At 43.8% G+C, this 23,209-nt stretch overlaps 1 protein-coding gene across 6 annotated transcripts in view; it reads left to right on the top strand.

Annotated features, from left to right (window-relative positions):
• The window catches only part of LOC116990966 (DAB2 interacting protein), a 649,973-nt gene that overhangs the window by 502,935 nt on the left and 123,829 nt on the right, over nt 1-23,209 (top strand). For 5 of the 6 annotated variants that reach the window (XM_033049168.1, XM_033049169.1, XM_033049171.1 and 2 more), the window contains one exon: nt 21,569-21,722. In XM_033049168.1, coding sequence (XP_032905059.1) covers nt 21,569-21,722 — 154 coding nt within the window. Of the gene's footprint in view, nt 1-7,105; nt 7,734-21,568; nt 21,723-23,209 lie in introns of those variants that run through there. The other variant, XM_033049172.1, reaches the window with a different exon arrangement.

Genomic DNA, 23,209 nt, shown 5'->3' with positions numbered 1-23,209 from the left:
TATTTCACTCTCCACTGCTCAATAGTACTGAACTGAACTTGGCTGCAAATCCTAATGGGTATGAAAGTAAAAGCTCTCATTGATGATGTGTTTAGGAGCATTAATAGATGTATTTTTTATCAATCACTGTGCTGGTGAAACCAGTGGCGACCAGGAGTAGACTGGTTGACAACCAAGTATAGGGTGGTGACGTGGACAGCTCGGAAAGACTGCAACCGGGGCGGGGCGGGTTGGCAGTCCAAACCGCATCCTCTGAGAGGAGGAGACCCAAATCACGCTACAGAAAAACTCATGGAAAAATACCCCCAGGCGGGGGAAGGATGAACACCCCAATTTGATGGATCAAAGGCTAATGACTAATGGCAAAGGACAGCCGACTATGAGTATCAAATGCAGATATGGAAAGGTCTGCAAGAACGGCCGAGGCCTGAAGATTCACCAGACCCGGATGAAGTGTTTGGAGGGACAGGGAGTGTCACAACGCACAGGTATTTTACCTGGTGAGACGCAGGAGGAGCTGGGCCCGGAAGCACCCCATAGAGTCCGAAGCCTCCAAGAGGCAGAACTAGTCCCTCAGAACAGACCTCCGTAGAAGGTTCGAGCCAAATGGCCTCAGGCCTGCAAGACGGCAGTCTGGCATCAGTTCGACGAGGACGTCGACAAGGTGCTGGAAGCAACTGCGAAGGGAGATGTGGACCGAAGGCTGCGGACGATGACGACAATCATCATCAGCCTAGCTGTGGAAAGGTTTGGAGCAGTGGAGAAGAAGCCGGCCAGAACACCTTTCACCATGAACCAACAAGCAACAAAGATCCACAAGATCCGGCAGGAGCTGAAGTCCCTCAAGAAGCAGTATAAAGAGGCCAGGGAAGAGCAACGCCCCCCCCCCCTTGGCTGAGCTGCGAACCATCCTGAGGAAGAAGCTGATGACCTTCCGTAGAGCTGAGTGGCACCGAAGACGCCGGAAGGAAAGAGCCAGGAAGCGAGCATCCTTCATAGCCTCTGAGAAGGAGATCGTCCGGCACATCCAGACGACCTACAGGCAGCAGGAGCTGGGCCAGTGCAACATCCTGATAAAACCACCTCCACCCATCAGGGAGTTTGATAGTAGAGAGCCACTCCTGAAAGAGGTCCAGGACATTGTGAAGAGAGCAGAGCAGAGCAGAGTCCCCTACAGGGTCTACAAGAACTGCTGACCTTGTTACTGAAACGACTGTGGAAGATCCTGAAAGTCATCTGGAGGAGAGGAAAAGTGGTGCAGCAGTGGCGATTCGCTGAAGGAGTCTGGATCACAAAGGAGGAAGATTCCAAGAAGATCGATCAGTTCAGGATCATCTCCTTGCTAAGCATTGAAGGCAAGATCTTCTTCAGCATAGTGGCGAGGCGGCTGACCAACTTCCTCTCCAGCAAAGGCTACATCGACAGCTCAGTGCAAAAGGGAGGCTTGTCTGGAGTGCCGGGATGTCTAGAGCACACGGGAGTGGTGACCCAGTTCATCAGAGAAGCCAGGGAGAACGAGGGAGACCTGACAGTGCTCTGGCTTGACCTGGCCAACGCCTACGGCTCCATCCCGCACAAGTTGATCCAGACAGTTATGGCCAAGCATCATGTGCCGGGCCAAGTGGCAGATCTCATCCTGGACTATTACAACCAGTTCAGCATGAGAGTCTCATCAGGGTCAGTAACATCAGAGTGGCACAGACTGGAGGTTGGGATCATCGCAGGCTGTACCATCTCTGTGATCCTTGTTGCCTTGGCGATGAACATGATCGTCAAGTCTGCTGAGCCAGTGTGCCAGGGCCCTCGGACCAAGTCAGGAATACGCCAACCACCAATGAGAGCCTTCATGGACGACCTGACTGTCACCGCTGAGTCAGTGCCAGGAGGCAGGTGGATCCTGCAGGAGTTGGAGAAACTGATTGGATGGGCAAGGATGAGGTTTAAGCCAGGAAAATCAAGGTCACTGGTGCTGAAGAAGGGCAAAGTCATGGACAGGTTCCGCTTCAGCATCGAAGGGACACCAATCCCAACTGTCTCCGAAAGGCCAGTGAAGAGTCTTGGCAAGGTGTTTAACAGCAGCCTGAAGGATACAGCATCTGTCCAGGCAACCTGTCAGGAGTTGGAGAGCTGGTTGAGAGTAGTGGATCGAGGCTTCCCGGCAAGTTCAAGGCATGGATTTACCAGCATGGTATCCTGCCAAGGATACTCTGGCCACTGCTTGTCTACAAAGTCCCAATATCCATCGTAGAGAGATTGGAGAGGAAAGTCAGCAGCTTTCTCAGGAGGTGGCTGGGACTGCCCAGGAGCCTTAGCAGCATCGCCCTTTACGGAAATAACACCAAGCTCCAGCTGCCCCTGAAGTACCTGGAGGAGGAGTTCAAGGTGACTCGGGCCAGAGAGGTGATGCTGTACAGGGACTCCAGCGACCCCAAGGTGGCTCAAGCAGGGGTGGAGGTGAAAACTGGGAGGAAGTGGAGAGCCGGAATGCAAGCAGAGTCTCGGATACGCCACAGAGTCCTGGTGGGAGCAGTGACTCGGGGAAGAGCTGGCCTGGGAATCTTCCCATCTCCCCAGTTTGATAAGGCCATGGGGAAGGAGAGGCGCAGGCTGGTCCAGGAGGAAGTGAGGGCAGTGGTGGAGGAGGAGAGGTCTACCAGAGCAGTTAGATGGAGGCAGCAGGGAGCCTGGACAAGGTGGGAGCAGGCCATGGACCAAAAATTCACGTGGACTGAGCTCTGACAGGCTGAACCACAGCGCATCAAGTTCCTGGTCCAGGCAGTGTATGATGTCTTGCCCAACCCATCGAACCTCTTCATCTGGGCAAAGCGGAATCTCCAGATTGCCCGCAATGCTCAGGCAAGGGGACGTTGGAACACATCCTGAGCTGTTGCCCAAAGGCTCTTGGGCAGGGCCGGTACACATGGCGTCACGACCAGGTTCTCAAACCCATTGCAGAAGCCATCAGCATGGGAATCAGCAGCTGCAGACGAGCACGCCCCACCACCCAGATGATCACCTTCGTGAAGGCCGGAGTGCAGCTGCCAAGAACCACAGCAGCCAGGAATCAGTCAAGAATCCTGGCAACTGTGCAGGACTGGCAACTTTCTGTAGACCTGGTGAAACAGCTGAAGTTCCCACAGCACATTGCCACGACCACCCTGAGGCCAGATATCCTCCTGGTCTCAGAGGCGACCAAAAACATTGTCTTGTTGGAATTGACAGTGATAGTGATTATGGGAGGGCCGTCTGGAGGAGGCCCACGAGAGGAAGATGACCAAATATGAAGAGCTGGTCGTAGACTGCCATAAGCAGGGCTGGAAGGCAAGGTGTATGCCCATCGAGGTTGGCTGCAGAGGTTTTGCAGGGCAATCGCTCTACAACACCTTGAGTGCACTGGGCATCAACGGAGTGGCGAGGAGAAGAGTCATCAAGAACACCACAGAGGCAGCGGAGAAGGCCTCGAGATGGCTCTGGATCAGGAGAGGAGGTCCATAGGGAGGAGCGAATGCCACCTGACCACAAGTTGTGGTCTGATCAACCACGGCTGGGTCGCCTGGGTGAAGGTGTCTGATGTTGAAAGACCCGAAACACCCAATGACCCCAGGTTACATCACTGATGATGTGTTCAGGATCATCAATAGATGGTTTTTTTTTAATCAACTCTCCACTGCTCAATAGTACGGAACTGAACTTGGCTACAAATCCTAATGGGTATGAAAGTAAAAGCTAACTAAATCATTGCTAATCCCAGCCTGACTGAGCCCACGAACGAGTATGTTTTTTCCATAGCCGACGGAGCCATGAGACAATTTCAGAAGAGCCAAAAACAATGCATCATATACATTGCTATTGATCAAAAACAGCGGACAAGTTCAATAAATTATCCTGACCGGCATCAAGTATTGAATAAAGCAAGCAGCGCTCAACATGACCCAAAGCTGAACATTTATTCTGAATATATAAACCTGTTGCAGACGGAACATGGCCCGTAACAGTCGGGTCAGGTGGTCAGAATTCAGCTCCATAGCATCCTCATCTCAGCCAACATTCAAGATCTACTGTAACTCCACTTGTGTCTAAGCAAGCGCCATGTCATTACATTTGTTCATGGAATTTTGGCCAGGTATTGAAGCTGGTTCCAGCATCCTATACAGCAGAGTTGATTTATATGTTTTTAAAGCATCAAAGATAGTTAGTGCATCTGTTCTGTGTTATAATTTTAAGGGAACACTTATTCGAACCATGTTTCTGTGGCAATTGTGCACAGGATAATTATGTTAAAGATTATTTTGCAGGTATGTGGATAGGAAAGGTTTAGAAACATAGAAAATAGGCGCAGGAGGAGGCCATTCGGCTCTTCGAGCCAGCACCATCATTCATTGTGATCATGGCTGATCGTCCCCAATCAATAACCCGTGCCTGCCTTCTCCCCATATCCCTTGATTCCACTAGCCCTTAGAGCTCTATCTAACTCTCTCTTAAATCCATCCAGTGGCTTGGCCTCCACTGCCTTATGTGGCAGGGAATTTCACAAATTCACAACTCTCTGGGTGAAAAAGCTTCCCCTTTATCCTAAGACTGTGGCCCCTGGTTCTGGACTCGCCCAACATTGGGAACATTTTTCCTGCATCTAGCTTGTCCAGTCCGTTTATAATTTTATATGTTTCTATAAGATCCCCCCTCATCCCTCATCATTTAGAGGGATATGGGCCAAACATGGCCAGTTGGGACTAGTAAGATATGCATCTTGGTTGGCATGGGCAGGTTGGGCCTAAGGGCCTGTTTCAGCGCTGTATGACTGCTGTACATATTTATCAAGCTTCACTGCATTATGAAGAAGCTGAATCTTCACAAGGTGGATTCAGATGAGGAAACACACTTGTCCAGTTTAATTTATCCATTTATAAATAGGCAATGGATTAGGTTTTGACCTGAAACCTTGCCTATTTCCTTTCCGCAATCGATGCTGCCTCACCCGCTGAGTTTCTCCAGCATTTTTGTCTACAATGGATTACTCCAGTTGTTTTTTCTTACTTACCTTAAAACCAGTCAAAATATTAAATATCCAGGAAAATAATCCTGTTTTTTCAGTCCTATAACCTTACTGCTGTCATCCAATTTAAGGTAGTGATTCAGAGGTAAGTGAAAATTTAAAAAACTGCAAGTGCTGGAAATGAGGAACAAAAGCAGAAAATGATGGAAACACTCAGCAAGTCAGGCAGCATCTGTGGAAAGAGGAAAGGGCCTGTCCCACCAGCATGCGATAGCATGCGTCTAGCGCGACCAAACATGGTCGCTTGAGGCGTACGGCTTCCCAGGGCCGGTCCCACTTCGATCGGCGGAGGCGTATGGAGTTGTGCGGGGTTGGTCCTGACATCCAAAAATCTTGCACTGTTCGAAAATTCCGCGCGCCAACGGCATGTCGGCCCGCAGGTGCATTGAGGGCGTACGCAGCGTCTCGACGGGCGTACGCAACGTCTCTACGTCATATGTAGCGTCTTGACATCGTACGCAGCGTCTTGACGACGTACGCCTAGCGCGTGGCATTGCGCGATGACATCACCGTCCGGCGTGCCGTTGCGCGATGACGTCACCGCCCGACGCCGTGCGACGTCCAAATTCAGTCGGCCCGCCTCCTGCCCAGCTGATTGGTGAATTTGATGTAAATTACATCATGCGCGAACTTTGTGCGAACTTTGTACGTGCTTAGCGCGTACTTACCGCGATCTTAGCGCGAACTCCGCTTCCGTTTGGTCGCGCTAGACGCATGCAATCGCATGCTGGTGGAACAGGCCCTGATGTAAGTTAATGTTTCAGGTCCAGATCCTCCCATCAGAGATATAAAGGGGGCAACATTTGAAAAGGATAATGAAGGCTGAAGGCCAATAGATGGTACAATTCAGTGTATAGCTAATGTATGATAGACACAACATGCTGGAGTAACTCAGCAGGACAGGCAGCATCTCTGGAGAGAAGGAATGGGTGACATTTCGGGTCCAGACCCTTCTTCAGAGCAACCTACTGTATAGATTGTGTGAATGTGGAAACATGTGCTTCTGCGTAGTCATCACCCGTGTGACTGTATACAGACGTAAGCACTGTATAACGCTGAATGCACCCATAGGGGTGACCTTCGCGTAACAGGAAGGTAAATGGTCTATGTAGCAATTTTCTGTGTCATCTATGTACGCATCAAGAAGTACGAGTTGGAAAAAATAAATTGTCTTTTTCCCCACATTCAATTTTTGTAAGCGTGAATTTTGTTCGATATCTCAAATATTTAGGTGGTGAATTGTTTATTCTGTGAGGGAGAGTTTATGTTACCTGAGCAGTTATAATATTAGCTTTGCTTGTACTTTCAGCTAGAGGGGGGAAATCTAATGCTAAGTCAAAGGGTAGATGACTAAAAGTCTTTTAAAAGGCGCAGGTTTAAAAAAAAATTCCACTTTGATGTGGAGTTCCGAATCTCAGGATGATAATGAGAATTGTAAAGGTGAGGTGCTCTTGGAATGGAGTCATAATAGGTTTGTGAGCACGGGATAATTGAACAGATCTGGTGCAAATTCGGATACAAGAAGCAGTTTTCAATGATTTACTGAGTGGAAGGTGAGAGTTAGTTTGGGAAAGCGATGGCATTACAAAGAATGATCCGGGTGGGATTCAGCAGCAGATGAGTTGAAGAATAGTTTTTAGCTTAATTGCTTGATCAATAGCTCGGAAGATTTCCTTTCTTTTCCCACCATCCCACTGCAACAACCACTTCCCACTTCTCCCCCCTCACTACATCTGGCAGTTTCTTGAGGCAAATTGCATTCCTGTACTACCGTTCCTGCAATACAGTTCTGTTACCAGTTAGTGAGAGCAGAGCACAGGCAAAGCTACGACACTGTTCCTGTTGGAACAGCGTTGCTGCTCTTCCGGCCTACGGACCACAATGTGCCCACAGCTGCATCCTCTCTCTCCCAGATACAGTTTGCTCAAAATACTGGCTGGCTTGGTTTCCACGAACACAATGACTTGAAATCTTACATCTATTCACAATTGGCCATATTAGCTGTTTTATTTTCATATACTTTCATTTCATCTCATTCTTAAAGCTAAATAAAATCACACTTTTATTGCAAAGAACTCAGCCTTGGGTTGGAGACAATTGGATGTATTTTGCTGTCAGACTTGTTCTTCTGTAAGAATGCAAACTGGAAGTCCGATAATGTAATTAAACTATTTGTTTCAATGCAAGCTGTCAAAGTGAGCACATCCTCATATAGAAAATGTGCTGTTTGATATGGCCGTATAGTTTGAACTAAAGGATTTTAATATAATTACGTCAGATTTGTTCCGGAATGTTCTTGTTTTTAAGCTGGTCCAGTTTCCTTCCAGGAAAACAGATGAGGTGGGGGAGTGGGACAGGAAGAATTGTCAGGCTGAGGTAGTACATGCTGGAAGCTGAACAAATGTTAGCATTTGCTTTGAGTCAGACCGCCTGCCTGACTACAGAGAAGTCAATTGAAACAAATGTGCCAGTCAAGCTGTCGGCTAAACTGTTTACTCGTACTGTTCCATTCACAGCTGCCCACGTAGGGAAGGTTGGGCTTGGACACTATTACTTTTCCATATCGCCGTTATCATTCATTCTGCTGCTGGAAGTCATGGCCTTTTACTGCCTAAGCTTTGTTTTGGAATGTAATTATTTGAACCACAGGCAACAGCAACAGCAGCCATATGCTTCTTCTGTAAGTATATTATGTCTTTAAAGCAAGCGAGTAGTAAGAAGAAGATGGCTGGAGAGTAGTGATGTGTGAACAAGTTTATGATTTTATAAGGATACCCTGCTGTAAAGTTTATGTCCAGGATTTTTAGGTATTCTGCTGAGAATTGATAAAGGGCATGATCAAACAAAGTATTGCATGTAAATAAGGGATTTCTGAAAATGAGTGAGAAAATAATGATTTTAGAAGGTTTTCCGCTCCCGGATAATAGTTTGAAAATTGCTGAAAAGAAGCACAAACTTAGCTATTTATCAATAAAACATAGTTTGAGCTTTTATATTCTGTGACATCGTGTACTTACGATTCTCATTAGATGATGTGTTTTGAGGCAAATGGGACGATACAGCCAGGGTTTTTCTTTTAATTACATATTTAGCTAAATTACCTCTTTATTACAGTAGAGAGCAACATCAGGTAAAATAAGTATTTCTGCAGCGCGATGTTCCTTGTACAAATGCATGACGATAATGTCGGGAAACACATTGTGCAAATGCAAAATGATTGAATGAAGTGCCAGCTGGAATGTAAAGGCAGTTTTACTTGGGTGGACACCTATTTGTTGACTCAAGTACATTTTGAGAAATGCCTAGTTTTTCATATCAGATCAAAAAATCTGCATAAATAAAAAGATTCCTGAGTTAATGAGTGCTCTAGAAATTGGAGATGATTAGCTCTCATTTGAAGTGCAGCCATGTTTTTGTATATAATGACAATTCCTTAAAATACAATGCTGAAATGCCATTCAATTCTGTACAGTATTGACAGGTTTTTCATGCAATCCATTAAGCAATAGATTAGCAATGTCAAAATAGCAGCTGTTTGGTGTGAGTCTGCCAATTGAAAACATTGAACCCTACATAAAGACTTGCCCACCAGTTAATATGCCCACAGTTAATATGCCCACAGTTAATATGCCCACAGTTAAAGCCGAGGCAGGAATTCACAGGAGCATTTCAGTGAGTGAATAAACACAGCTATTCTTTCCTGAAGGAAATGAGCTCTATTGTGAATATATATATGCTTGCCTGTTAGGGGAATCAATTTTTTACACCCAGGACTACACGATGGAATTAATCGGTGGGTAATAAGTATAATCACAGTGTGTATGTCCTTGTGCCTACAAATTTGCCATGAAAACTTGCCACAAAGTGCATGAAAGGGATTATCGAAGCTAAGAGTGCATTTAATAAAATCGGCTTTTGAAATCATTGTTTGACTCGCCATGATCTTTTCATTAGCAGTAACAATGTCACAATGTGGTACTTGTGTCCAATTTGCGGAGCAAAGTAATGACAAAGGGGACACAATTTTCACGGGAGTAAGTATTTTAAAAGACTAGCTCTTTTAGGATTGTATGTACTAAATTGACATTGCTACTACTTTCTACAAAAGGCAAAGCACCACAATAGAAACAACTAATGTGAAGAAGGGTTTCAGCCCGAAACATTGCCTATTTCCTTCGCCCCATAGATGCTGCCGCACCCACTGAGTTTCGTCAGCACTTTTGTTTACCTTCAATTTTCCAGCATCTGCAGTTCCTTCTTAAACAACTAATGTAATTTGTTCAGATTGGAAGAATATTGTAATGTTCATAACCCCATTATTTTTCTAAAGCACAGTTTGTTCTCTTCCAGAATTGGATTTGATTTTCTATAAATTGTAAACAATATAGGTTGTGAAGTAATGTTATGCATTATAGCACTATAGTACTGATGGGCCAAATGGCCTAATTCTGCTCCAACAACATGAATTGATCAGAAACTTGCTTACCTTTGGCTGGTAGTTCAAAAGAGGAGGTTCTTTTTGTGGGTCAGTACAATCTTGATTTCTGCACCAGCGCAGACCACTGTGGAAATCAGAAATGTGCTGAGGGTCTGACGTCAAAGCATCTAACATCCCACGTCCACTGGTGAATGGCATCCTAGTGCATGGGGCACACCTCAGATAGACTGGCTGTACTTCATACTGGTCCCTTCAGCTTTTCCCCAGACTGCAGTGCAGCCCATCTGTTTGAATGAGGACCTAAGCCTAGATTAAATCGCAGGAAAGTGTTAATGTATGATCATTAATTTTATCACGTATTTGGGTTCTCATCTCAAAAAATCAATTTAAGTTTTATCCCAACTATTTTAAGAGCCCTGATTTCCGGACGCCTAGAAACCATGATAAAGTCCTTTGATTGCATGACTTGACATGAAGCCAACAGAGTGGTCCATATGTGAGGCTTGGGATCTATCTATTGTGAACAACAATGCTTGCTGGGCCAGCAGTGAGATGTAGAGTTTGGTTAGACAACAGGAGTCAGCATGAAACATGACTTGGGTTGAGCATTATTCATCTCTTTGTTTGTTCATGAACTCCGAAGTGTCTAAACATCATGCCTTGCTTTACAGTAAAGGACTAATTTATCACTCAGATTTTTTAGCCTTTCCACTGAACATTAAGTCCTATCAGAAGTGTCCTGACCTGAAACATCACCCATCCTTTTCCTCCAGAGATTCTGCATGACCCGCTGAGTTACCCCAGCACTTTGTGTCTATTAATGGTATAAACCAGCATCTGTAATCCCTTGGTCCTCCTTTAAGTCCTAACTGACCGGTTGAGCAGTGACCATCCGTTGAAGTTGTTTCCTTTGACTCAGGAACTAAGAAATGGACAGAAGCATTTGGGAAGCTTTGGATTTGTTGCTGCTTTGCTTCCTTTGAATCAGATATTTTTTTTTTTTTTTTATTTTTTATTTTTATTAGAAGTACAGTAAATTACAGTAATACACATCACATATATCTTATTACATTTGTTGTACCACTTCATTTTTCGAGCTTTAAAAAAGGTAGAAACAAAAGAAGTAAGGAAAGTGAGCAAGAGTCGTGAAGGTGCAGGAAAGTGTTGGGAAAAGAAAGCCCCTTAGAGAAGAAGTTAGAGAAGGAAGTAAAGAAATACGACTTTTTTGTCGTATCCCCCTTCTCTGCCTCCGTCTACGCTGAGGCCTAATGGCGGAGCTGGCGACCTCGGGACTCTGGAGGCAGCTGACAGGACTCGCCCTGAGCTCCCGTGAGGGTGGCCCAGCCCGGGGCTGGAACTGCGCTCTCGTGAGAGTGGCCTGGCGAGGGGCTGAGAGACTTTCCCGTGAGGGGCTGTGGCCCGTCGGAGTGGCCCAGCCCGAGGGAGGAACGGCACTCCCGTCGGAGTGGCCCAGCCCGAGGGAGAACGGCACTCCCGTCGGAGTGGCCCAGCCCGAGGGAGAACGGCACTCCCGTCGGAGTGGCCCAGCCCGAGGGAGAACGGCACTCCCGTCGGAGTGGCCCAGCCCGAGGGAGAACGGCACTCCCGTCGGAGTGGCCCAGCCTGAGGGAGAACGGCACTCCCGTCGGAGTGGCCCAGCCCGAGGGTGCAACGGCACTCCCGTCGGAGTGGCCCAGCCCGAGGGTGCAACGGCACTCCCGTCGGAGTGGCCCAGCCCGAGGGTGGAACGGCACTCCCGTCGGAGTGGCCCAGCCCGAGGGAGAACGGCACTCCCGTCGGAGTGGCCCAGCCCGAGGGAGAACGGCACTCCCGTCGGAGTGGCCCAGCCCGAGGGTGCAACGGCACTCCCGTCGGAGTGGCCCAGCCCGAGGGTGCAACGGCACTCCCGTCGGAGTGGCCCAGCCCGAGGGAGGACGGCGCTCCCGTCGGAGTGGCCCAGCCCGAGGGAGGACGGCGCTCCCGTCGGAGTGGCCCAGCCCGAGGGAGAACGGCACTCCCGTCGGAGTGGCCCAGCCTGAGGGAGGAACGGTACTCACGTGAGGGTGATCCGGCTCGGGGCTGGAACGGTGCTCCGGTGGCTGGGACGGCGTTCTGGCGGCGGTGACCTGAGTCCTGGGTTCAGCCGCGGGCCAGCGGCTGCGTGTGCTGGACTGGAGGGCGGCAGCTTCGACCACCCCCGGGCCGCGGTGTTTGAACCGGCCCGTTTGCGGGGTTCGGTGAGCCGCGGGACTGTTGTGCCATCGCCCGGTGGGGAATTGCCTCAGCGCAGAGGGAGAAGAGGAGGGAAGAGACAGTAACCCTAAGATTTTTGCATCCACCACAGTGAGGAGGTGCTTGGAGGATACACTGTGGTGGTGTTAATTTGTGTTTATTGTTGTTTATTATTGTATGATTGTATGTATGACTGCAGGCACGAAATTTCGTTCAGACCGTAAGGTCTGAATGACAATAAAGGTATTCAATTCAATTCAATTCAAAGGAAATAGACCCTAGAAAGAAAAGAAAAAAAAGGAGAAACAATCGCTCTATTATAACACAAAACTCCGCAAAAAAGGATATACCAACCGTGTTTTTTTTTTTTTTTACCCCTGTTACCAGATCCTGGTACCATTTATTTTTTAAATTACTATTGCACCGTATGCTTGTAATAGTTCCATAAATGCAGACCAGGTCTTTTGGAAGTGGTCTGCTTTGCCTGCTAGGAGGAGTCTCATCTCTTCCAGGTGTAATGTTTCGAACATGTTTGAAATCCACGTTTTTATTGTTGGTATTGGAGCGTTTTTCCAGAATTTGAGTATAAGCTTTTTTCCCATTATTAGCCCGTAATTAAGTAAGTTATTTTGAAACACGTTTAGTTCGGGGTTACCTTCCGATATTCCAAAAATGATCCATTCTGCTTTTGGTACAAGTTTTATATTAATTAATTTTGTGAAGATTTCAAATATTTCATTCCAGAATTTTTGGATTTTCATACAAAAAACAAAAGAGTGCGCTATGGTAGCTTCTTGTGACTGACATTTATCACAAGTGGGTGAGACATTGGGGAAAAGTTTATTTATTTTGTTTTTTGAATAATATAGTCTATGTAATGTTTTGAATTGAATTAGAGTATGTCGTACGTTGATCGAGCATTTATGCACATATAGTAAGTGTTTATCCCAGCTCTCTTTTGAAATTTTTATAGCTAGTTCTTGTTCCCAGTCTCTTCTAATACCATCAGTTGTAGGTATTTCTATATTTAAAATAATGTTGTATAAGTATGATATTAGATTTGCTGATTTAGCCTTTGTCTTCATGGCTTCATCCAATAAGTCTGGAGGCATGTTATGATAGACTTTTGTGTATTTTTTCAGATAGTCACGGATTTGAAGATATTTAAAATATTGATTATTTTTCAAATTATATTTCAGTTGCAATTGTTGAAATGATAATAACTTTCCCAATTCATACAAGTCTCCGACGTTTTGATTCCCATTCTTTCCCATTGTGTAAATGATTTATCTATAATTGAAGGTTTAAACGACGGATTATTGACTATTGGCATTAAAAGAGATAGATTTCTTAATTTTAGATTCTGTTTTATTTGTTTCCAAGTTCTAATTGTGCTATGTATCATTGGATTTTTATTGTAATTTTTGTTATTCAGATTCATTGGTGAGAGGAGAGTCGCTCCTGTATTACACGGAGAGCAGTCCTCTCTCTCCATTACAATCCAGTCCACCTGCTGGGCAGAGTTGTCCAGCAGGTGAATCATATTTTTAATATTTACTGCCCAATTGTAGTACATAAAGTTAGGGAGCGCTAGACCATGTTTTATCGACATAATTTCACTATTTGAATATTTTGTATTATAACCGTAAATATCCGGGTGTGTTCTGATTTTTTCAGCTAAAGGTTCAATTACCAGAGCAAATAACCGGTGATAATGAACATCCTTGTCTATTGCCCCTTGATAATTGGAATTTCGAAGATAGTATATTATTAGTTAATTTTCTAGCCGTGGGTTTGTTATATAATAATTTTATCCATGCGATGAAGTTCTCTCCCATTTGAAATTTTTGCAATACTTTAATCATATAATCCCATGCTACTTGATCAAACGCTTTTTCTGCGTCCAATGAAATGATAGCTAACTCCTGTTCTTGAGGTTTGTGAGAGTGCATTATGTTAAGCAGACGTCTCAGGTTATTAAATGAATGTCTCTTAGGTATAAATCCCGTTTGATCCTCATTTATTAATTTACTAACATATTTACTTAGTCTTCAAGCTAGTGTTTTCGCTAATATTTTTGGATCCGATTTTAACAAAGCAATAGCTCTATATGAGCCTGGTTCTTCTATATCTTTATATTTTTTACGTATTAATGTGATCGTTGATTCTGCTAGTGTTTCAGGTAAGATTTGTTCTTTAAAAGCGTATGTATACATTTTCTGTAGACGTGGTGTAACTATGTCGTAAAAACATTTATAAAATTAATTACTGAATCCGTCTGGTCCTGGGTTTTTTCCATTCTTAAGTGTGTTTATTGTGTCTTCTATTTCCTTAGATGTAATTTGTGCTCCCAGTTCCTCTTGTTCCTTCAGTTCTAGTTTTGGAAGGTTACAATTGTCCAGACATTCTGAAACTTTATTATTGTCTATTAGCGTTTTCGATGTGTATAAATTCTTGTAAAATTGAGCAAATCTTTTATTGATATCATTAGGCAGTGTTAATAATTCCCCTCTATCTGATTTAATCTTTAAAATTGCATGATCTTTTTCCCGTTTTTTCAGTTGGCGTGCCAAAAGTTTATGGCGTTTATCCCCAAATTCGAAATGTTCTTGTTTTGTAATTTGGAATAGTCTTATAACTTTCTCTGACAATAATTTATTTAGCTTAAATTTCAGTATTAAAATTTTATTATGTTTATCCATAGTTGGATCTTTAGCATTATCTATATCTAGTTGTCTGATTTGTTCTTCTAATTGTCTTTGTTCATTCTTATTCTTTTTGTTTTGAAAAGCTTGATACGAGATAATGACTCCTCTAATAAATGCTTTGAAGGATTCCCATAGTAAAGTGGGCGATATATCTGGTGTATCGTTTGTCTCAAAAAATAGGTCCATCTGTTTTTTTAGATATATACTCCCTTGTGGGTCTTTCAGAATTTGCGAGTTAAACCTCCAGAACAATTTGTTCGTAGACATTCCTTCTAATTTTAAAACGAAAGTTAGCGGGGAGTGATTTGAAATCGTATTGGTGTGATATTTAGGGTTCATGGTATAAGGGATTAGTTTTGTATCCACTAGGAAATAATCTATACGTGAGTATGTTTTGTGTACCATTGAATAAAACGAGTATTCCCTTCCAGTCGGATTCGCGATCCTCCAAACGTCTGCTATATTTGTATTTTTTATATATGTATTTAAGAGTTCACTAGTTTTAGATTTCATATTACCTCTTTGTTTTTGCATCGATTTATCTAAGTACGGATCTAAAACACAGTTGAAGTCTCCTCCAATTATAACATTTTGGTAGTTAAATTCTGCGATTGTATTCAGGATTTTATTGAAAAATTGAGGATTATCAAAATTGGGCGCATATATATTTACCAAAGTGATTGGCGTAGCATGGATCGCTCCTGTAACTATAAAATATCTCCCTTCCTTATCTGATATAATGTTCTTTGATTTGAATGGTATTCCTTTGCGAATAATAATTGACCGCAATTCGCCTCTGGATTTCGAAGTATGTGAGGAGTGAAATGTTTGGCCTATCCAATTCGCCCTCAATCTCATCTGATCTTGATGTTTAAGATGCGTTTCTTGTATAGGTCCCTTCTAGTATTTTGCCCCTTTTAATTGGTTCATTAATACCCCTTGTATTCCAGCTACACAGTGTGATTCCTCCCTTTTATCTTTTGTTTATCATCTTGCATTTTCGGTGATTTTAATACCCTTATTTATTACGGTGCATCCATACCTCAGGACTCTGGATATTTGGGGGGCGTATATATTACTAACTTCCTTGGTAGATCCCTTTTGCGATTGTCCTTGAAAAAAAACCACATAGTTGTGACATATTGTGATTAAAAAAAAATTGAACAAGTAAAATTACAGTGTCTGGAGTATTCAACACTGTAGTGAGTGTCCCACCCGTCTGTGGGATTCGACATCTATTCGACTTCCGAAGTTGATGTTGTACAATTAGCTCCGCTCCCTTTATTACTCTAAACCTAGGAGGGCGGTACCATTTCAAAATCAGTTATATTTCACCCAATTACACTATATATATATATTTTTTTTTTTCATTCAGACTTATCAGATCTTGTGTTCAGCTACTGTGAAATTTATATATCTAACACTTGTATCTACTAATTATTTATAATTAGTTATACCTTTGATAATAGTAAGCTGTTGGCTGAAAGGGTTAACCAGAATCAGGCTCCTGGAATTATGCCAGGTGCCTGAGTCTCCTCCCTTCCCCACACGAACTACATAGCACTTAAACTTTCAGTATTATCTACGTTAGTTCTAAAACTTGTTATTTATTATTTCTTTATCCCTGCTTAACTGTCTCGCTCTATATACGAGCTAGTCAGTCTTTTTAACAAATTATTAAATTTTGCCCATTATATAGTTCAAGTTAGTTTCCATTTATATTTCTATATTAGTATTGTTAATTATTGTTAATTCTCTATATTTTGTAAAGCTATTTTAAGATCTTAAACCACCATTTGTCCTTGTGATGTTTTCCACATTCAGCTCTGCTGTTCGTCTCTGCGTTGCTTATCAGTCTTTCCTTCATTTTGAACAAAGAATGTCCTTGAGTTGAATTCCAAAGCGTCCAAAGGAGATAAGGTGTCTAGACCAGCGCACGTGGAAATGCTCTTCCATTTTAAACTTTTAGAAAATGGTGTTTTTTCCCTTATCTTCAGGTGTTCTCTGTGAAGTAATAAAAGGAAAGAATTTGTCCATATCGTCCCGCTGCCTTGATTAATCTTCTGTTTCTGCCACAATCTCTTGGGCATATTTATAAGATGCGTCCGAATTAGTGAAAGTTTTCTCTTTTCCCTTGAAAGTAATGCGCATCCTGGCCGGATAAAAAACGCCACATCTGACATCTTTAACTCCATGGAGAATCTGTCTTGTCTGTGAGAACTTTCTTCTCTTTTGCACGATCTCATAGGGATAATCCCGGAGGAGTTTGATAGAGTCGTTTCCAAACGTCATCTTCACTCCGTTTTTGATTTTTTTCATCAGCTCTTCAAGTGCTGAAATGTCCCGAAGTTTGACTATGATCTGTCGTGGGTGGGCTGGATCTGCTTGTGATCTTGGCTTAAATCTGGGTATTCGATGTGCCACTTCAATTTCCGGTTCCACAGGTAAATTGAGTACCTGTTTGATTAAGTTAGCAGTGAACTCACGGGCGTTGTTTCCCTCTGCCCCTTCTGTTACTCCCAGTATTCGTAAATTTTGGCGTCTTGAGCGAGCTTCGAGATCAAGACATTTATCTGAGACTTTCGCCAGTTGACTCTTGAGGCTGTCTAGTTCTAGCTTCATTCCCTGCATATCTTCAGCCATTTGTTCAACAACTGTTTCCATGTCTTTCATTGCAGTTACATGTGAAGAAACAATTACATGCACAGCCTCAAACTTCTTCGTAGACTCTTCTTCCCCTTTATTAATTCTCCCCGTCAGCTTTTCTTGCACATCCTCAATTCGTTTTTGTACAATGCCAATGCACTCAATAACTTTTTGATTACCAGCATTGATGTTCGACATATTTTCCATCAAGTTAACATTAATATTTTCCATCATTTTTGAGTTTCCAGCCTCAATATTCTTTCTCAGTTCTCTTACCGAGTTCTTTATCTCCTCCATTTCATTTTTCTCCTTAGTAGCCATCTCAGTCTTGGATCTTGTAGCCATTCCAGAATCCACTTCAGAGGTCTGTTCTCCAGGTTTCTGGGTTTTCAGCAGTTGTTTTGAGATTGTTCTCTGAGGGCTCTGAGCTGGAGACGTTTTTTTCATTTAAAAGCCTTTATCCTCCGTTTAAATCACAGCGCTTACCGATGACGTCATCAGCACGACGTCCCGGAGCTCCGGTAAGTTTTTTGAATCGGTCCCGACTTCCAGACCCGATTTTAACGCAGCGGAGCTAAAAGTTGCGACTGCTGCATTACAGCAGCGGAGCTAAAAGTTGCGACTGCTAGTCCAGCATGGCGCCACCGGAAGTCGAATCAGATATATTTTGAGTGTCCCTGAAGTTATTGGTGAAATGTCTATGTGAGTCGTTCTCCTGCACAAGACATGGAGAGAAGCCACAGGCTGTGCCTAGTCCAGAATAGATTGTGACATTGAGTCAGGTCTGGCTGATTATTTCAAACTTAATTGGGTGAGACAGTTAATTAAAAGAACAAACAATTTTGTCCTTTACTGTGTGCTGATATCTTTACCATCCAAGAGCTTTTATTTAGCTAGGTTGGACAAAACCATGGGCTTTCAGGAGGGAAAATATTTCCAAGTGAAGATAGATGAAAACATGATTTTTCTTTGTAACAATAACAAGTGACATCAATCCCACTGATACCACAGTGATGATTCTGGAAGCTTCCCAAATAGAAAATGTGATCTTGGGTGTTTAATTCACTCCTACGGCAAACCCTTTTCTCTTATGTTTGTTATATTGGTGGTTAGATTGGACTTCCACATAGATTAAATTGTCAAGCATTTATGACAAAAACAATTCTGTGGGAAGGAAATGTTGATTGGACAGGAAGGTATAGGTGATGTAAATATGTACATTCAACAATGCTGTGAATCCAGGAGAGAACTCGACATCTAATGAACCTTGATCCCCATGTTAGATTAAAGCCTTGTAGCTTTGTGGATTTGGCTCTGCTGACGTCAGGCATAACTTCTTGCTGAAATCACTGAATTTACTGATCGTAGTTTTAAATACATACATGTACAACTGCTGATCTGAGTGCAGTATCCTTTTGTGAATTAAGCCATATAATGATTACCTGATATAATGTGCAATGTTGCCTCATCAACAGTGGCGCAGCGGTAGAGCTGCCTTACAGCGCCAGAGACCCGTGTTCGATCCTCACCTTGGGTGATGTCTGTACGGCGTTTGCATGTTCTCCCTTTGACAATGTGGGTTTTCTCCCACATTCCAAAGACGTGCAGCTTTGTGGGTTAATTAGTTTCTGTAAATTGTCCCTGGAGTGCAGGATAGTACTAGTGTAGAGGGTGATCGCTGGTTGGCGTGGACCCGGTAGGCCAAAGGGCCTGTTTCCACCCTGTATCTCTCGACTAAACTAAATCACAATCAGCTTTTCAAGTGTTACTTTAACTGCAATTATCTTGTGGAAAATCAGATACAAATCAGACAATGCAGCAATGTCAAAAAATGGAACCTCACCTTGAATTGGTTCATTGGTTTTCCACTCCTGTTATAAATGTACCAATACATCCTGCATTGAGTTTCCATACAGGCATGCCCCAGGCTAGGGAAGGATCGTATATCAATATTTTTTCCCCATAGGTTGGAAAATATGCAAAATCACCAGTCACTCACCATCTTCCAGAGTATTGTAATGGAAGGTGTTGATGAGGACCATTTTTAAATTATCTTAAAATCAGGATGTCCCATGGCTGGTTTTGATGGGCTGGGAGAATCGGTGGCTATTACATTGTTGAGTAGAGTATTAATGCATACGTGTTAATTTCCAAAGCAACTCGCATAAGTGGCCTCCCATGATGAAACTGGCAGCCTTGGTTCTTAAGAGAATGATTACTGTGGGAATGTTCAATTTTATTGTTTATATGCTTACAATGAGGTACGTGTACAATGAAAACTCTTAGTTGCAGCTGCCTCAAAGGTGCAACTTCCTTAAATTAAACAGTAACAAAACAGAATTTCTCCTCATTGGCTCCAAATCAACACTTACCAAAATTAACAACCCCACTCTCACTATTGACGGCACCACTGTCTCCCCATCTCCTCAGGTCCGCAACCTTGGCGTGATCTTTGACTCAACCCTCTCCCTTGAGCCGCACATCCGCCATGTTGTCAAAACATCATTTTTTCACCTCCGCAACATTGCCAAAATCAGACCCTCTCTCACACCCCCTGCTGCTGAAAGACTCATCCATGCCTTCAACTCCTCCCGACTGGACTACTGTAACTCTCTTCTCTGTGGCATTAATTCCAGCAACATCAACCGACTCCAACTGGTCCAGAATGCAGCCGCCCGACTCATTACCCACACCAAATCCTGGCACCACATCACCCCAGTCCTCAAAGAACTTCACTGGCTTCCCATCTCCCACCGGATCATCTACAAAATCCTGGTCCTCACCTACAAAGCCCTCAACCACTTGCCCCCCCCCCCCCCCCCTTATCTCACTGACCTCCTCTCCCCCTACCAACCCTCACGGTCCCTCAGATCCATTTCAGCCGGTCTCCGCTCCATTCTGAAATCCAACCTCTGCACTTTTGGAGACAGAGCCTTCTCCAGGGCAGCTCCCAGGCTCTGGAACTTCCTCCCGCAATTGATCCGAACTTCTGAGTCCCTGTAAATGTGCCAACAATCAGCCAAAATATTTTATATTATCGGGCATTGAAAAATGTCACAGCAATACATTCTTCCTTACCAGGGGATGATTTACATGGTTCCAGAAGGAACTGCAGATGCTGGAAAATCGAAGGTAGATAAAAATGCTGGAGAAACTTGTAAAGCGACTTTGAGTCCTTGAAAAGCGCTATACAAATAAAATGTATTATTATTATTATTATTATATACTCAGACAAACACACAAAAAACTAATTATAATAAATTATACAAACTTCTAAAAGAAAGAAGTCTGGAAAAAAATAATTAGTGCAAAAACATAATTGGGAAAAAAACAACTCCAAGAGGTGGGCGGTAGTGTTACAATTAGGGTTATGCAGTTGGTTCAAGAACTTGATGGTTGGTAGGAAAGTATCTGTTCCTGAACCTGGTGGTGTTGGACTTCAGGCTTGTGTACCTCCTGCCCGACTCTGGCAGCGGCAAAAGGACGTGTCCCGGATGGTGGGGATCATTGATGATAGATGCTGCCTTCTTGAGGCAGCGCCTGGTGTAGATGCTTTCGATGGTGGGAAGGGCTGTGCCCGTGATAGACCGGGCTGAGTCCACTACTCTCCACAGCCTCTTGCATTCATTTGCGTTGGAATTGCCGTACCAGGCCGTGATGCAACTAGTCAGGGTACTCTCTGTAGTATATCTGTAAACGTTTGTTGAAGTATTCAGAGAGATGCCAAATCTCTTTAAACTTCCGAGAAAGTAGAGGCGCTCATGCGCTTTCTCCATGAATGGATTTTTGTGCTGGGACCAGGACAGGTTATCTGAGATGTTAATTACCAGGAATCTGAAGCTGCTAACATTCTCCACCACCTGACCAACCAAAAATAACTGGCACATTATGTCCCGTCTCCTTATGTAGATATGTGGAAACAGCTTTTATTCAAGGCTGGTTCTTGAATTTAATAATATTAATGGGAGCTTATTTCCATAAATTCCCGGTGTCCATAAATCTGGGAGGGCCTGGAGTCACAATTAAAACTCTCTTTTTTATACTTCATTGGAAGTGGCGTTTCAACGACCTTTCCTATCCGTCCTCAGCAACCATTCCCCAGGAGAGTGATCATCAGGACAAGGAGCAGAGCTCTGCATGGCCTCACTTTCTTTTCCTAGCCAGGGGTCATCAAGGTCACCTGTTGGTTAATTCAACACCTGCACAGCCTGTTAATATTCATTGCAAAGGGTCTGGACCTGATCATAATTTGTGCTCTTGAGTGGAACAGCCAAGGAGAAACGATTCAGGAAAAATCACCGCACAGTTACTGTACAACAAAATGTTCTTGCTGTAATTAATGACGAATGAGAAGGTTTTATGGGCATCTGCACTACATTCTTCAGAGAGAAATTGGTTGGGTGATTTATGATGTACAATCACTATATTTTCATTTTTGTTTATGAGGGGGATTTTATATCTGATGCACCCTCTGTTTGATATTTCTTGCAGATCACGTCTGATGCCGAGGTTGAAAGAATCGCGGTCTCACGAGTCTTTGCTCAGTCCTAGTAGTGCGGTGGAGGCACTGGATCTCAGTATGGAGGAAGAAGTGACAATTAAATCTGTGCACAGCAGCATCCTGGGGCAGGATTACTGTTTTGAGGTAAGATGTAGTGTTACATGCGGCATTTGAACTTCTTGAGAGTTGGTTGATTTTAGTCCTTGCATACTAATAGAAGATAGCCGGATAGCTTAGCGTAATGATCTGAACAAAGAGCAAAATCATAAAAACTTAGCTTTGAAAATATGAAGGATGCTGCAAGTATTAAGAGGGGATTCAAAGTTTCAAGTTTGGCTGTAAAGTCAGGCTGTTTTGTGGGTTGAGTCGATGAAGACCTGTATCCTGCTCTTTGGTGTTGGAGACTGAAACTGAAGAGGTTGAAATGTCTGCTCTCAGCAAAGTGAAGGAGCAACTTGCACAGAAGGTCATATGCCTCATATGTCAGGCTGTTATTCATTGATTACAGCTCGGCATTTAACACAATCATCCCCTCCAAACTGGTTACCAAACTCGCAGAACTGGGTCTCTGCGCATCCCTCTGCAACTGGATCCTTGACTTCCTCGTCCACAGACCACAGTCTGTTCGTATTGGTGGAAATGTGTCAGCCTCAATAACAATCAGCACGGGAGCACCTCAAGGCTGCGTGCTCAGCCCCCTGCTGTACTCACTCTATACCCATGACTGCGTAGCGAACCACAGTGCGAACTCCATCATCAAGTTCGCTGACGACACCACTATTGTGGGGCGTATCACTGATGGGGATGAGTCAGAGTACAGAAGAGAGATCGAGCAACTGTCCATATGGTGCCAGCGCAATAACCTGGCCCTCAACACCAGCAAAACCAAGGAACTGATTGTGGACTTTGGAAGGAGTAGGAGGGGGACCCACAGCCCCATTTATATCAACGGGTCGATGGCTGAAAGGGTCAAGAGCTTCAAATTCCTGGGCGTGCACATCTCTGAAGATCTTTCCTGGTCCGAGAACACTAATGCAATCATCAAAAAAGCACAGCAGCGCCTCTACTTCCTGAGAAGATTACGGAGAGTCGGATTGTCAAGGAAGACTCTCTCTAACTTCTACAGGTGCACAGTCGAGAGCATGCTGACCGGTTGCATCGTGGCTTGGTTCGGCAATTTGAGCGCCCTGGAAAGGAAAAGACTACAAAAAGTAGTAAACACTGCCCAGTCCATCATCGGCTCTGACCTTCCTTCCATCGAGGGGATTTATCGCAGTCGCTGCCTCAAAAAGGCTGGCAGTATCATCAAAGACCTACACCATCCTGGCCACACACTCATCTCCCTGCTACCTTCAGGTAGAATGTACAGGAGCCTGAAGACTGCAACAACCAGGTTCAGGAATAGTTACTTCCCCTCAGCCATCAGGCTATTAAACCTGGCTCGGACAAAACTCTGATTATTACCAACCACTTTCTGTTATTTGCACTATCAGTTTATTTATTCATGTGTGTATATATTTATATCATGGTATATGGACACATTTATCTGTTTTGTAGTAAATGCCTACTATTTTCTGTGTGCTTAAGCAAAGCAAGAATTTCATTGTCCTATACAGGGACACATGACAATA

This window comes from Amblyraja radiata, chromosome 32 (genome assembly GCF_010909765.2).
Source record: "Amblyraja radiata isolate CabotCenter1 chromosome 32, sAmbRad1.1.pri, whole genome shotgun sequence".
Taxonomy (NCBI): domain Eukaryota; kingdom Metazoa; phylum Chordata; class Chondrichthyes; order Rajiformes; family Rajidae; genus Amblyraja; species Amblyraja radiata.
Note: the sequence above shows the minus strand (reverse complement) of the source record. Positions and strands in the feature narration are given on the sequence as shown.